General features: G+C 36.0%; 4 protein-coding genes across 4 annotated transcripts; 1 reads left to right on the top strand and 3 right to left on the bottom strand.

The window, feature by feature from the left end:
* Nucleotides 1-2,386: 2,386 nt before the first annotated feature.
* Nucleotides 2,387-3,849, bottom strand: LOC123881177. Its single transcript, XM_045929807.1, has 2 exons — nt 3,217-3,849; nt 2,387-2,911 (listed from the first exon to the last, which is right to left on the bottom strand). Exons 1-2 carry the CDS (start codon nt 3,707-3,709, stop codon nt 2,448-2,450), a joined length of 957 nt encoding a protein of 318 aa, XP_045785763.1. The 5' UTR covers nt 3,710-3,849; the 3' UTR covers nt 2,387-2,447.
* Nucleotides 3,850-4,290: 441 nt separating this feature from the next.
* LOC123879948 (probable RNA-binding protein 18) lies at nt 4,291-8,548 on the top strand. The gene is made up of 4 exons (XM_045927808.1): nt 4,291-4,431; nt 4,670-4,755; nt 5,374-5,584; nt 6,146-8,548. Exons 1-4 carry the CDS (start codon nt 4,417-4,419, stop codon nt 6,416-6,418), a joined length of 585 nt encoding a protein of 194 aa, XP_045783764.1. The 5' UTR covers nt 4,291-4,416; the 3' UTR covers nt 6,419-8,548.
* A 1,325-nt stretch (nt 8,549-9,873) lies between these two features.
* On the bottom strand, nt 9,874-15,374 carry LOC123879813 (RNA polymerase I-specific transcription initiation factor RRN3). The gene is made up of 7 exons (XM_045927710.1): nt 14,966-15,374; nt 13,906-14,005; nt 13,440-13,592; nt 12,637-12,852; nt 11,868-12,229; nt 11,073-11,298; nt 9,874-10,448 (listed from the first exon to the last, which is right to left on the bottom strand). The coding sequence occupies exons 1-7, from the start codon at nt 15,372-15,374 to the stop codon at nt 10,241-10,243; spliced, it is 1,674 nt and encodes a 557-aa protein (XP_045783666.1). The 3' UTR covers nt 9,874-10,240.
* Nucleotides 15,375-15,447: 73 nt separating this feature from the next.
* On the bottom strand, nt 15,448-15,931 carry LOC123879819. Its single transcript, XM_045927715.1, has one exon. It carries the CDS (start codon nt 15,727-15,729, stop codon nt 15,448-15,450), a length of 282 nt encoding a protein of 93 aa, XP_045783671.1. The 5' UTR covers nt 15,730-15,931.
* Between the last annotated feature and the right edge of the window lie 17 nt (nt 15,932-15,948).

Below are 15,948 nucleotides of genomic sequence, written 5' to 3'. Positions count from 1 at the left end.
GGTTTGAGGAATGCGAATATCTAGTTGTCTAGTTGCTAGTTCATATTTATTGAAGCACTTTACCTACTTTGGATAGGTATACATTACAATCATACTGATTACCTACTACTATTATATAGGTTCATAATAGGTACAACTCATCGCAGGCATCATACCCGGCCGAGTTTGTTGTGGGCTCATCTCAGACTTGGGCGCGTTTGGAACCCTCGTAGCTTTAGTTTTAAGTTACGTAATTAATTATCACCACTATATCGTACAAATTTAACAATTTCGACCATCAAAAGGAGTACAATTGTACCAACTTTGAATGAGTGATTTTCACGGGACGGGACGGCACGGGATCCTCTCAGAATGACAATACCACGTTGGTCATGTGTGGATTGACAAGACTTCACACACCTTTGACAACATTATGGAGAACTCTCAGGTATGGTATGCAGGTTTTTCGTTTTCCTTCACCGTTAAAGGTAATATTTAATTGCCCAAAAAGCATAACTTCAGAGACCCGCACGGTCCGGAATCGAACTCTGGATATCCGAACAGGAGACCGACGCGACGTCTTAACCGCTTACTTATCACCGCATTTAAATGAATATCTACCCAACTACCTACCTACCTACCTAACCCCCCTATTATAATAAGTAGAGCCCAAACTAAAGTAGACACACGTAACTGTTTTAATTAAGTATTTCTAAGCCAAAAATGCTGAGAATTAAAGTTGATTATTATTCGTGGAACTTTCACTTGTTGCTTACCTACTTTTCAAGAATATGTGTGATTGTTGTGCATCTACGATACAGAGATTAGTTAGAAATAATTACTGACTAAACCTGGAACCAAATCCTTTCCCTTGCCACTTCTCTAGTTCACATATCTACCTACCTACCCATGAAATAATAACAAGTGTAAATTAAAATTTTATAACACCCCCGACAAGTGAAGGTTACAGTAACTAGAAAAGAACTGATAACTTTCAAACGGCTGAACCGATTTTCTTGGATTATAGCTAAGAACACTCTCGATTAAGCCACCTTTCAAACAAAAAAAACTAAATTAAAATCGGTTCATTAGTTTAGGCGCTACGGTGCCACAGACAGATACACAGATACACACGTAAAACTTATAACACCCCTCTTTTTGGGTCGGGGGTTAAAAACAGTCTTAGTAGGTAAGTTCCTAAAGGAAGCGCGAGGGCCGGGCGGCGCGGTTGTGTTGGCCATCACGCATTAGTTCGTCACTAAATTTTTTGCTTCCTGTGTATCCTGTTGGAGAGAATAGGTACAATGCTTCGTTTGCTGTATCCTCTTGGAGAGAATACAATCATGTAGGTACCCATCTCGAGGTATTGTGACGGACTGCACTCCGCACCACTTCAACGGACTCATACGAAGCGAATCGCTTCATTTCTAAAATGCACTGCTCGAATATGGAATGCCCTTCCCGCTTCCATTTTCCCCGTCAGCTTTAATATAGGTAAGTCAAAAGAAGAGTGAATAGGCAGGCGGGTTCCACCTTAGACTACACCGTCGGCTACTATTTGGTGATTGCAGTCAAGCGCAAGCCTATACCTACCAGAGTTTGAAAAACTCCATGCACACTGTATCTACCACTATCTTCCAAAGGCTTTTTTACGTGAAACGATTTGTACGAGCCGGTATTTTATTTTTAAGCAAGGCTATTGGAATGAAAAATAATGATTTAATAATTTTTATGGTGAGACAGGAAATTACCACAGGAAAAAATGTATATTATACAGTAATTGCAGGGGTGATTAATAAAGCTGAAGATTTATAGAAGGCAGGAAGCAAAATATAATAACTCGATGATGAGCACGACTTGGTTCTCAAGGTGGTCTCTCTTTTGTACACTGTAGTCTTTGGTCTTAGGTGCTTCGGCGAGATAAAATGGAGAAAAAGTGGTAACGTACGTCACTGGTACGCAAGCTACCCAAAGACCTTACAGTTAGTAAGTGTAAGGTCTTTGAAGCTACCTCAGTACCACAGATAAGTAAATAATATTCTCTCATCTGTACTCAGTACTATACAGATAATGTCCGCGCCTTCGTCCACATGGATTTGTTTTTTTTAAACTTTGTGGGCAGGCTTTGAAGTACTTATAGTCTATGTCATTCTCCAGGATGCAAGCTATCTCTGAACAAAATTTTGTCATAATCAGTAAAATACAGCAGACAGATAAACAGATACACACATTTAAAATATATCAGTATGGATATAGATTATGCATCATGTTATAATATTATGTCATATCAAAAATATCTTATTTCATAAAGAGAACTTTGAAATGAATCTTAATGAAATTAATGCAGCATGAAGCAAAGAAAATATTAAAGTATCAAGCTATCAATCACAATTTGAAAATAAATGAATACTTATATAAAATTATTTTATTTACTTAATACAACTGTTACATTATTTGCCTAGCTCACATTATTTCATAACTGTAAAGACAACACCCCCTCGTTCTGGTTCTTCATCAAGTATTTCTTTATCACTACCTTCTACATCTGAATCAGATCTAGAATCATCACTATCTGCAGACCTGTAGTTTCCAAACTTAGAACTATCTTCAGGTAACTGAGCCATTTTTATTCCAGTCCGAGCAAATAATTTTTCTGCTGCATGTTGTGCTTCAACTACTTTCATATGCTTATAATGTTCCTTTTGAAGATTTAAGGATTCCTCTAAAGTCAAGGATTTTGCGGGACCATGCACTATGGGAGGTGGTGTCGCAGCAGTCACCTCCCAATGCTTATTCTGTTTTCTTAGTATTTCCTTATCTGGGTTATGTACATCTGATATGGTTGTCTTGTATGGTTTAAATTGACCAGTGCTCTTAGGTTTTATATTGGATTCAGTTTTTTCAACTATGTTCTTTATGTAAGGCGTCTCACCTGGAAGAAAAATTGATTTCAACAATTTTTTTTATATATAAAAAAATTGTTTTAAAATTTCAAAATTTCAATTATTAAAAATAAATTTTTCTTTAAAAATAAAAGTTAGGTTAGTTTAAGGAAAAATTCTTGATTTTTTACAATTAAAAAATTAAGATTTTTTCATGGGTTTACAATTTGACATTTGTGCTAATAATGGATTTCAATTTGGTGTGTTAGGTACCTAATAAGTTGGCCAAGTTCTAGTTACAGCTTACTTTTACCATTGAGTATGTGAAGTTTCTACCTAAAATTAAAAATCTTACCTATACTTAACAGATCTTCAGGAGTTACCAATACTTTCTCGGGCTGTAAAACTTTAACTTTCTTTTCATGGGAAGTGTTTTGACTTATTATGTGCAAGGCATCTTCAGATTCACTGTCATCATCAGAATCCAAATAGGTGTTCTCATGTCTTTGAATCTTACCTTCCCATTCTACGTTTTGTATTGAATCTTTGTTAGAAGTAATGCTCATATCGTTGAATAGGCGACAAGTTTGTTCTACCTGTTGTTTTGCCTTTATTTCTAAAACTATTTTGTCATAAAATTCCTGAATCTTTGCCCCTTTATCCGCGAGTTTTCTCAAGAAACTCTTGTTGTTTAGAAGTTTTAGCTGCCGATCTCGAATTTCCATTAATTCAGAAATGGATTTAGCGGATAGGTTTTCGATTTTGCCATCGATTTCACTTTTAGGAGGTGGCGGTAAAATACCAGGGATTCTTCTGTTTATCTTCTTCATTTTTTGTGCAACAGTCATACTTTACAACTGAAAAATTATTTAATCATTTAAGGTAAAATAAATACGAATTGTGTAAATTTACAAAAATCTTTGAGAATTTTGTTTTCTTCTTTGGTTATTTCCAATCCAAAATGTTGTTTTTCACACAAAAGTCAAAATATGACATACTGTAGTACCATGGACAAAAAAAAAATAGTTTCTTGAACTAGTTTGCAGCTGTGGATTCTTGTTTTTGAGGTCAATCAACGACTTTGGCCAAGTAATTTAATCTTGGCGATCATTAAACATCTATCAATCAAAAATTTTCTTTTTGACCGGTGAATGTTTTTAAGCAGCACGTGCAGCTCTTTCTAGCCCAAACCACGCCCAAACTAAAGAGTCCAAGGGAAGAGTTGTAAACACTGTAAACACTAGTTTTGTATATTATGGTTAAATGTGTTTAGGCTCAAAATGCTAGAATCCAGAGCCGTAAAGCTAGTTGAAAAACAAAATAATACTCTGGTCTGTATCTGTGATTGGTAATTTAGTAAATTCGTCTGTGGTAAAAAAAAAATTAAAAATCGATAGAAAATAAATGGAATTGTGATAAATTAATTTAAATTACTTAAAAAGTATTGTAAATTGTAACTAATCTGAATATGGGCTTGTTTAGTAGATAATGTGACAGTCCATCAAACTTTAGCGCTGTTAATTGAAACTTGTGGTACCTAATCAACAAGAAAATCATGGAAGAGGCTACTGTTTGTATTTCTCTTGTTAATATTTTATTTAGTTGAGTAAACTCATAGTAAACTAGTGTTTTTAAAGTCCTACATTAGACATTTGTGTGGGGGTGTTATACTTATTATACTGGCTTCATTTCTGTTGTGTATGTGTAATTTGAGGGCTAGAATCCTAACCCAGTCATAAAGCCAACAGAAATGAAAATCAAAATAACAGGGTAGGTGGCATTTTTTAATTTCTATGTTTTTCTTACAGCTTCCACTACATTTGGATCCTATCCAGCAAACTGAAAGGTGTGACAAAAGGCTTTGGATTGGAAATCTGGATTTGCGGGTTAATGAGTATGTTTTATTAATTACTAGATATCTCAAGGTGAACCTTATTTAAGTTCAATGATTTTGATCCATGAAAATTGCAAGGCCGTAGTGTAATTAATGCCAATATAGAAATGAAAACGAAGTGTGCTAATCATCCTGTTTCACTCACACATTATACACAGCATACAAAAATAATATTGGTGGGATGAGTCAAATTTCTACTATTTTTTTTTTAATTTAATTTTAATCAACAGCGTTCACAAAATTAATATTATAATCTTAACCTAGGTTTTACATAAGGCCACAATATTTACTATATAAATATTTACTATATAATTTTTAACTTTTAGTACATTATCTGCATTATTATTATCTTTCTTTACAATAAAACGTTTCACCCAAAATCCAAGCAACCCAACCAGGTAGGCAAGGACTTTGGGAAGTGTTACTGGGGATCTAATGAAGATATCTCATACACTGCTGCATTGGTATCCAGGAAATATTGATGCTATTATTAACAGTATCACAATTTATCCAGATTTTCTTGAAATCTTGCAATACCAGATTCGCAATAAAATTTTGATAGTGTAATAGCCCCTTATAAATAAACAATTGATTAAATGAAACCTTTTCTTATTACCGGTATCAACTACTGAAAATGGTCCGCGTGTACGGCACTATCGAGAAGTTTGACATGCTGTTCCACCGCAGCGGGCCGAGCGCTGGCCAGCCGCGGGGCTTCGCCTTCGTCACGTATAAGCTGAAGCAGGACGCCGTCAATGCCATGAACTCCTTGAACGGACAGCTCTTGGGTTCCAAGAGGATATGTGTTAAATTTGCTAAGAACACTTCAGTAAGTACATAATAAGTATTCACTATATCACACACTTGCAACTGCCCAATTCACCATGTGATGTTATAAATGAACAAAGGATTTCAAAATAGGTACATTTGATGTTTATTTATTCTTGACAAGAAGGGTAGCTAGTGATCATAGTAAAGTTTTACAATATAAAATGGCATACTCAATACATTTTTCATTACTGAAAATTAAATGACATTGGCTCACGCATATTTTGGCGCACCTAAATCTGTCTACTCGCGTCAGACTTTTTGTAGGTTCGATATCAGGTGGTTGGTTTCGCCAATTTTTATGATTTATCACAGATTTTTTACCGATTTTTTGTAAGACAGGGTGCGTTTCAATATTGCAATCTATGTCTTATTTTTTACCGACAAAACATCGGTCATCGATTATAGGACGTGGGCAGAGCGCCTAATACCGCTGACGTCACTCACATTTTCAGTAGATACCCAAAAATGCTTCTAACTGTAAGCTTTTACATTTCACCAGTGGTGGTGGAATTTGAGTAAGCAATTAACAACCCTAGCAAAATTTGTGTATTTATTTTAGGATGACCAGGACAAACCAAAGCCAGAGCTGGGCATAGCAGCACTGAGTGGGGTTAAACCAGAGTTAAAGCTCAGCAAAAAGACAGCCATCCAGTCCATTGAAGCCAAGCTCAAGATGATGGAAAACATGAAAGCAGGAGACGACTTTGTGATCAACAAACTTGCGGCCAACGAGACACCTATCATCACACAGTATCAGACTAGACATCATCAGCCACCGAATAAAACTCAAAGTTCATTTAAACGGAGACATCCTTATCATAAGAAAAGATAAATTAAGTTAAATTAACTTTTAAGTAGTAAATAAAATTATAGTTCATTTGTGCTAAGAAAATAGTGTTCAGTTAATTAACTCTTTTTTTTGAACCCGCACTGGGTTAGTGCAGGCCGTCCTCACCCTAATTGCCATCTTGAGGTCTCGACCTGTCACATACCAACTATAAATTTAATCCTTATTTAGTGGTCACTGTAGATGTGTGAGCTTTTGTTACTATTTTTTAATGCAAATGAACTATAAACTCAGGTTTCGAAATCTCCAAACTCCAAATATTGCTTGAAATTAGTGAGAGGCAACTTTTTCCTTAGATCTAAAAATGTTCAACAATAAGTGTAAGACCCACTTGCACAATGACAACTGAACTGTTATATAGTGCGTAAAAAATGAGTTCTCACGCGCCATTTTTACTTTACATGACAAATATCATGTCAATATCAATAGTATGATTTTAGTACTTATTTTAAAAATGAACTGTACTTTTGACATGACAGTTGACCCAGAGTTAAAATGGCGCGTGAGAAGTCATTTTGTATGGACTATACCTCGACTTTTTAATGCACATTATGATCTCTCCAAAAAGTGACAGCATTAAAAAATTTGACTAAATCAGTTTAATTATTGCCACTGTACAAGTGGGCTTATGAATGAAGGTGGATTCATATTTTGTCTGACGAGCTGACGTGTAGTAACGTGACGCATCAGAATGGAATCGGTTTTGTATATTACATGCTATAGTTCGCGACAGGTCGACATGGCAATCGGGGTATGAGGCGTGGGGACACCCCGCATGTCACCCGTGCTATCCCGCACCGGATTAGCGCGTGGCTACACGGGTATGCTGGGCGTCCCCAATCGGAATGTCACGTCGACCTGTCGCTTCAGAAGCGATCGCGGTTTGCGTCAGAGTGGCGGGGGAAACGACACCATCACGACACATCACATGTGTAAGCGCCAGTACTGTGTTTTGACGCGTCAGAGTCATTTTTTGTTAGAGCTGCGGCTGAATTGATCCAAAATATCGTCAGGTGTCAGAACATGACATATAAGTGTGAAAACTAGCCAAAATGTCACAACACGACACGTGTCGTCACGTCAAACAACTATAAATCCACTTTGACTTAGTAGAAATAATAAGCTTAAATATTCAGGAGATTATTTCATATCAAGGCATTTTAAGACATGATCTTGCCAAATTATCTGCGTCGTATTCATTGCTGAGCGTTGTAACCCATTGCTTTAATAACATAAATGTGGGGTTTCCCCAGTTCCTTCTGCATACAACTCTATTAAAGTATCTACACGTGTTTCAACAATTATTGTTAAAGCTAGTCAAATCCGGACCTCCAAAGTTGGTCATCCATCCAGTTCCCGACTTGGGTCAATGTTGCGTAACCAGCAAAATCGACTGATATGCGCTGTAGCATTTAGACGAAACTCTGCGCTCCTCTCCTGTGTTTTTGTCCCAAAAATTCTGTTACCTGGAAATTGAGCTAAGAGAAAAATTGCGCGGTAAAACACTAGTGCAGCCTTGCCCTTATGTTCGATTTTCAGTTCAATGAAAAAAATGATTTGGTATGAAATATTATCCTGAATTTAATAAAATTCTTGTTCAATCTTAATAGGATTTTTTCAACAGTATTCTAATATTTAATCTCGACAAATTATGCTAATTACTATTAATATTATTTATTTTGTGAAATTCTATTAATAATACCTATGGTGTTCAATTAATTATATATTTGTGATGTTTGTGCTCGTATGTACGCGGCCTTAAATGTGTTTTCATTAACAGTTGTCAATTTATAAATGCGAGAGGGCTTTTGGTTCGTCTCAGCTCAGTAAAATGAGCATACTGAACTGAGTAAACTATTGAATGAAAGTAGTGGACGTAGCCTTGAGCGCTCGGACGTCCTATAATTTGTTTCGACTTTAATAGAGTATTACCTACCAATAAAACTTACCTATTATTTTTCCTTGAAATATCCAGAAAATGGATTCAGGATATTGATGATGGAAAAAATAATGATAATAATCTTGACAGCTGATTATTTAGTGAATGATGTTCTGTTGGTGAGAGCTTAGTTGTATGAATAAAATCATGTTTTAATAAATACATTTATTATTTAACAAGTTTTTTATTACATTTTGTTTAACTTAGACAGGTTTCCCTTACCATAGAAAAGTATTAAAAGGGGGGAAATTATTTATTACGGGTACAGTAAAATTATTGTACTTTACAAATAACAATATTGCTAGGTATGTACCCAAGTTTGATCATACATTGAATAATAGGTATAAGCATTTTCTCAATTTTGATTAGTTCAAAATCTGCACCCCTCATTATATTTTATGGGATTTCCTATAAATAACATTATATATTTCTATAATTACAATACTACCATTTTATAAGTCTCATCGGAAAATTTCGTTTCCGCAGACAAGCGCAACGTAACGCCAACCAAAACCGAATGTACACCAATGGATTACAAACCTTATTGCTTGACGTTAAGAGGGGTCTCTCCGTCACTCGCTCCATACAAACGTAGTTCCAACTTCATTTGAATATTAAGCAATCAAAGTCCATGAAATTTTGCAGACATATTCTAGAAACTAATATCTATGCTTGTGGTTTTCCAAATTTCTGTTAAAATATTCAGTTTCAAAGTTACGCTGTCATAAAAATTCACATACAAATCTTTGAGCCCCTGTAATTGCAAAACTACATACCTATTTTTAGAAAAATCTAAAACACCACAGGCACGCGGTTTGGGTATTCCAAACTAAGATTTCTGTGTAAGTATATTGGCATAACCTATAAAAGTGGTAGTATTCTAACTAGGGAATAAATTCTGTATAGAAACAACTCAGAAGCCACAACTTTTTGTGGTAAATTGATAAAACAAAATCTTCTGATTACCACTTGTAGAAGACCTGTATTTAAGAAAATGAAGGATGAAATATATTTTACAATATACAGTAGATTTTTATAATAAATCTATAAAGGAAGCGTTAATTTATTATTATTAGTCATAAATCTATAGAGTACTTTGACTTTGTTCAGACTTAAGTTTCAGTTAAAACAAGACAGATTTATGTCTTAACTGTGTCTTATATCTGTTCAAAGTCAAAGTTCGCTTTATAGATCTCAGACTTAGTATTTGCAGACCAGATTTGCAGGCGGTAATTTTTTTAATTCTAAAATGTCCACTAGTAATAAAACTTGCAGAAGTCGCTGTTATTGCCAAATTCTGTGAGTTTAACTTGCTCTTTCAGAAAGCTTACTCTGCAAACACCTTTAAATAAATAGTGACTCTTGTTATCACACTAATAATATAAAGGCGAAAGTTTGTGTGTATGTATGTTTGTTACTCTTTCACGCAAAAACTACTGAACGGATTTGGCTGAAATTTGGAATGGACATAGATCATATCCTGGATTAACACATAGGCTACTTTCTATCCCGGAAAATCAAAGAGCTTTCACAGGATTTCGAAAAACCTAAATTCACGCGGACGAAGTCGCGGGCATCAGCTAGTGACGCAATAAAGTGCAAATGAGCTTGCACAGCGCTGCGATATAAATCTTAAAAAAAAACGCCGCTCCATCGAGTAAAATTTTCTCTTACATCTCTCTCTCTCTCTTATCAAACAAGACAATATGTGGGAGCAGTCAAAGGTATATTTTCTCGGATCACGTGACCAAGTGAGCCTGGATAGCTAAAACTTAGCTCAAAACTTGCTATGAGTATTTACCAAGTGCAAATGACTTGCAAGAACTTCTGCAAGTTTTATTGATAGTGAACAGCTTAACCTTAACATACTACATGTATATAGATTCACTGGTCTTGAACCCTGGTGATATACAACTAGTTAATGAGCTGGCTAGTTTCTGCGAGGGACTTGGCATTAAGTAGTCATCGTCTTCAGCTTCTAGTTTCCTTTTGAGGGAGTTGTATTGGGTCTCGTCATCTCCATCTTTGAACATGTTTTTGTACTCCATACATAGCGGCCATATTATTTTGCCCGATCTGAAATAAGATAGATTATTTAATTATATATAACTACTACCGGAATACCGGCCTGTCCACACATGATTGATGTGTGTAGGTAACGGTAGGGCTGAGCTACGGCAAGTGAGCGGGACAAGGACAAAGCTATACGGCCTATGCGTACGTAAGCAACTCAGTAAGCAAGCGACGATAAACTGGCGCAAATTGATAAAGTACAGACAGAGAATCCATCCTGTTGATGACAAACATCCTATCCCTCTTCATTAATTTATTAAAATTAAAGTGTTCCAATGGAATTAAAACCCAAAACCCTTGTGGCTTAAGTTGCAGGCACCATATTTATCTATTTGGTACAAAGATAGCTTACATCTTGGGGATAAATATAGGCTATTTTTTGTCCCAGAAATTTGTCATTGCCACTGAATTTTTAAGCTGTGCCGCCAAGCTATTTAGTATTCCGGTACAATGCTGTGTAGAAATCAAAAGAGTATGGGCTTAACGAAAACTGCCATACCCCTTCTAGGATAGCATGCTATCATTTTCAAATGCATGATCACTTACCACCAGATGAGAGATAAAAAAATCTAATTCTATGCAGAGTGCATACCAAGCTGTGGGCATCATAATAACAGTGATACTTACACAGGTAACATATAAGGGTCATACGGGAACCACTCATCATATTTCTGCACTGCACTGTGCAGGGACAGTCTAGTATTCTTCTCTATGATTGCCTGGCAGTAGGCCACTTGATGTGATCTTGTTACGGAGGAAAAAGCTCTCGTGACTTGAGGGGGACATGTCCGTAGAGGGTTCAGGTTGCAAGTGACTAGCCGAGGTAGGTTTAGTGATTCTACGAAGTTTAGACCTGGAGGAAAGATAATGGATTAAAAAACCGGCCAAGTGCGAATTAGACTCGCGCACCGATAGTTCCGTACTCGTGTATTTTTTCGACATTTTGCACGATAAATCAAAACTATTAAGCACAAAAATAAGTGAAAACCTGTTTTAGAATGTACTGGTAAAGCTCTTTCACATTACACACCACTTGGTAGAGTAATCTTACTTTGAAAGTTGAAAATGCTAATTATTTGTCTATAACCATATTTTAATTTTTTTATATAACCACAAATTCACGGTTTTCGGATTTTCCCCCCTATGTGTGCTATAAGACTTACCTACCTACCCATAGGTTTCTTGACAGACACAACAGACAGACAGATAGGTAATCAACTAAGTGATCCTATTGTATAAGAGTTCCTTTTCTCTTTTGAGATACAGAATCTTAAAAAATAATCTTTATCTTTATATCATTACTGGAACAGACTGTCCTACATGAAATAAATAAATTCATTTCATGTGAGATTAATTATTATGACATCATGAGTTATGACTCTAAGATGTGGAATAAGGAAACTATACAAAAAAAGCACTTACTCTCTTTATTCATAAACAGATGATGATTCTTGAATGCAACCAAATAGAAAATGGCATGACAAATGGCATGAAATGCTCCATGAACTTTTGTATTATCAAATACAGTTGACTCCTGAGTGGCAGTAATATACGAATGGCACCATTCTGCCATTTTTTTCAAGTAGAATATTAATCTCGAGTTTGGCACCCTGACACATCGCGCCAGTAATCCTGCCAGATGACTGGCAGCGGTTCTTCTAGTTGCCAAAGCGCCTGGGCCAAGCCCATGTAGCCCAGCAGCTACTATCCAAAGGTTGGTGAATACACGGTCGGCGCATTGTTGGTTTATCGATATTGTGTATAGAAGTAGGAATTGGACGTGTCTGAAAACAAAAACAAGTCAACCTCATTATTTGAAAAAAAAAGTGGAAAATCCAGCCAAGTGCGAGTCGTACTCACGCACGAAGGGTTCTGTACCGTTATACAAGATTATGTACTTTTTAACTTATATGGTGACCATTTAAATTTTTTATTATTAAACTAGCTGTGCAGCTAAAACAACAAATAATAAAAAGCAACAAAGCTTTGAGATAATTTACTGAAAAATTTCAACTTTCAGCTCTCAATTTGTCTGTTTGTCAGGGGACTGTATGTCATGCACCGTATACACAAATTACCTGCTAACAGACATATCATAGATAGATAGAAGCATTGATAATAAACCATTGTATTAAGCATGGTGCATACTATGTACCTTGCAACCTATTCAAGTTATATTAAAAAAAATTACCTAATTCCATGTGTGGGCAGTAGAACTCTCTCAAACACATTGCACATGATAGTCAGAACCTTGTCCCGCTCGTCTTCCAGCCACTTCAGCATCTCTAGCATACAATAGTCCAGGGTCTCAGTCACTTCATCCTTCTCATCCAATTCCATATCAAACATCAGCTCTTGGGATTGCTGTTTGTCTCTGTCTACTATATTTGTGTCTATGTCTACCATTCTGAAAATTTAATAGGTTGAAATAAAAAAAAAAACTGGTCAAGTGCGAGTGTTCCACAGCCATGCTAGATGTTAAAAACTTTGGAGTCCTTATTTCTAAAACTGTCTGTTCAAACTACAATTTTTCTGCTTGAAAAAACAATTCAGAAAAGCAAAGCAAGGCATAATATCAACTATCAGGTATGTTGGGACCAATGTGTCAAGTGGCACTCCATTAACATTGGTCAATACTGTTTGGTTAATTTTTTCTGTACCCCTCAAACTACAAGGCCAAATTTTGACAACCTCCTTGGTGTAGTGGTAAGTGGTGTGGTCTTATTACTGGGAAGTCCCAGGTTCGATTCTGATCTGGTCTGGTGGGAGGCTTCAGATGTGGCTAGTTTCCACCCTACTGGCGAAGCCGTGACACCAAGCGATTTAGCGTTCTGGTACTATGCTGGTAGAAACCAAAGAGATATGGGTTTAGTAATAGCTGCCATTCCCCTTCCAGGTCAGTGACTTGAATCTTAATTTAAAAAAAAAATCCTGTTCCATTTTATCTATGGTTAAAACCTTGCCCCAGAAGATCAAAGAGAAATAATTACTCACTTGCTAACAATGGTTGCCATAATTTGTTCTAAAAGAGAGGGTAAGTATTTGCTCATCCATATTAGATTGTGAATGTATGCCCTGTTAGGAAAGCAGCCAGCTTTGTAGTATGGGAACTGGTCTGTCACTGTTTGCATTAGAAGTTCACTGGTCCTGGAAATTACAACAATTAAGAATGCATTTTAATTTGTTTTAAATGATTTGTCTGGAAAAAAGTTCATATATTTTCTTTTCCCACTTAAGGCTGATTCACACCAATTGCGTACACGTGACACGTGCGTAATGACGCGCGTAAACCCCTATCACCAGGTTACGCATACGTCCACGCTTTACGCAAGCGTGGACGTGCTATGTTTCATACAGTTCTATACATTACAATGCAATAGTACGCGCTACATCTACGTTTACGCAGTCTGTGTGAACAAGCTATTAATATGTCATCATTTTTTAATTTATGCATACTCACATAGGCATAACTGCCACTATTTGTGCAATTATTGTATGTATGTTTGACCATCTTGAAACTAACTCTGGTGCTGGAGTATCCTCCCAGTTTTCACCATCAGCTGAAAATAGGATAAATGTACATGATGAATCATGTTTTAAATAAAAATTCATGTTTGTCTGTCCAATTCATTACCAATTTGTTTGCATATTGTTCATCATGACATAGGAGTTGAAATTTTGGAACTTGTGTGAAGGTTTCTGACAGAGTATTATCAACATACAATAGGTGGCATGCAGGTCATTCAAACAAAAGAGTCATTGCAATGGATACCTGGCAATTAGCAAGTTCAATTTTTTTTTTGCAAGTTATGTGTATAGTTTGTCCAAGGTCGACCTAGCAATTGGGGTGGAGACGCCTCGCACAACCTCCGCACTAACCCAGTGCAGGATAGCGCGGGTGAAGTGCAGGTGTGCAGGGCGTCCCCCCGTCGATTGTCATGTCAACCTGTCGCGAACCATAGGTTTCATTAACTTTTAATTTTCATCTGAGTTTTCAAATTTTTTCAACAAACTTTCATAATTTATATTACATAATTTAATGCAATTGATAGTCTATGACTCAGTCATTACAATTAAAAACATAAATAAAATGAAACATTTCATAACATTGTTTAACCAAAAAATAATGAGTAAAAACATTGGTATTCATAAAACCTAACTACTAAGCTATTTATATTAAAAAATCAATTAAATACAATCGCTTTGCATAAATATTTCTTAAGAATATTGAATTTTAAGATTCTGTAAACTGATTCTGTGTGTATGATGCAAAATGTATTTTTTTTTTAATATTATGGATGATGCCCACAACTTTCATCAGTTTCGATTTAGATTTTTAAAAATCCAGTGAGAACTCTTTGATTTTTCATAATAAAAAATTATCTTTGTCCATCCTAGGACACAAGCTATTTTTGCACCAACTTTTGTCAAAGAAGTTAAATGGATGGGTTGTGAAGAAATATATTTATAAATATTACTTAGTAAGCATTCATTGAATAATTCTTATTTAAAAAAATTACCTCTAAACAATTTGACTAAAGCCCCTATTATTCTCATAGAGTGGTAAGTATGCGCTGTCGCCAGACTTAGCAAGAATCTGCTATAAAGTTCGACCAAATCCTCGTCCCTGTCCACCCAGTCTATACTACAAATGACTTCCACAAATGTCTTCATTTCCCTACCCAACAACACCACACAACTCAAACAGTCTTCAAACAAAACCCTAAAGTTGCTGTCATTCAGTTGATTGTCTTTCAAAATCTTCATTAATTCATTATAAGGTCCAGAATTTCCATCTCTCACATAGGTATGTAGTACTTGTTCTATTTGATTCTTCTTAAAACTTATTTTCATACGAGCAACAGCCGCTTGACGATCTAGAGTCTTACGCATCAAAGATGCCACGGTGGTTTGCGCAGCGACTGCCATTTTTGAGATCTCTTCTCAAGTTCTAAAATTTATTATTTTTACTACCTAAAATTAGGTTCTCTGTTTTGTTTGACTACGACTTCTTGAGATCGGAAGATATAGTTTGCAGGAAAGACACTATCTCAGGCTGCCGAAGGAGTTCTGCCTTCTTGTGATTCAATACGTCACGTAACACGTTACTACTTTCGTCGACGGCACTGTGAGGATTTGGCTCAAAACTGGTGCTCGGCTTGCTATAAATAACGCTCGCTTCAACTTCCACACTCCTCTTATCCTTGAGATACGATTGCAACTTCTCTAAAACCACTTTACTGTCACCTTCTTTCTTTTCGGCACTATAACCTTCTTTGGACATCACGCTTAGAATTTACATTGTAACTTCGTTTAATTTAATTTCAAGGAATAAATAGAATTTAAATGAGGCCTTTGCTATTACTATTCGCGCTGGAATAAATTTAACACAATATTCTTAAAAATAAATCAATTATTTGGAATAAAAACACACCACGTGCACAATTTAAATGCGCGCAACCAAGAACCAAGTCAACCAAGAACCAATTTTTTTACCGTGAAA

Source organism: Maniola jurtina, chromosome 3 (genome assembly GCF_905333055.1).
Source record: "Maniola jurtina chromosome 3, ilManJurt1.1, whole genome shotgun sequence".
NCBI lineage: Eukaryota > Metazoa > Arthropoda > Insecta > Lepidoptera > Nymphalidae > Maniola > Maniola jurtina.
This window is presented reverse-complemented; position numbering and strand designations above follow the sequence as displayed.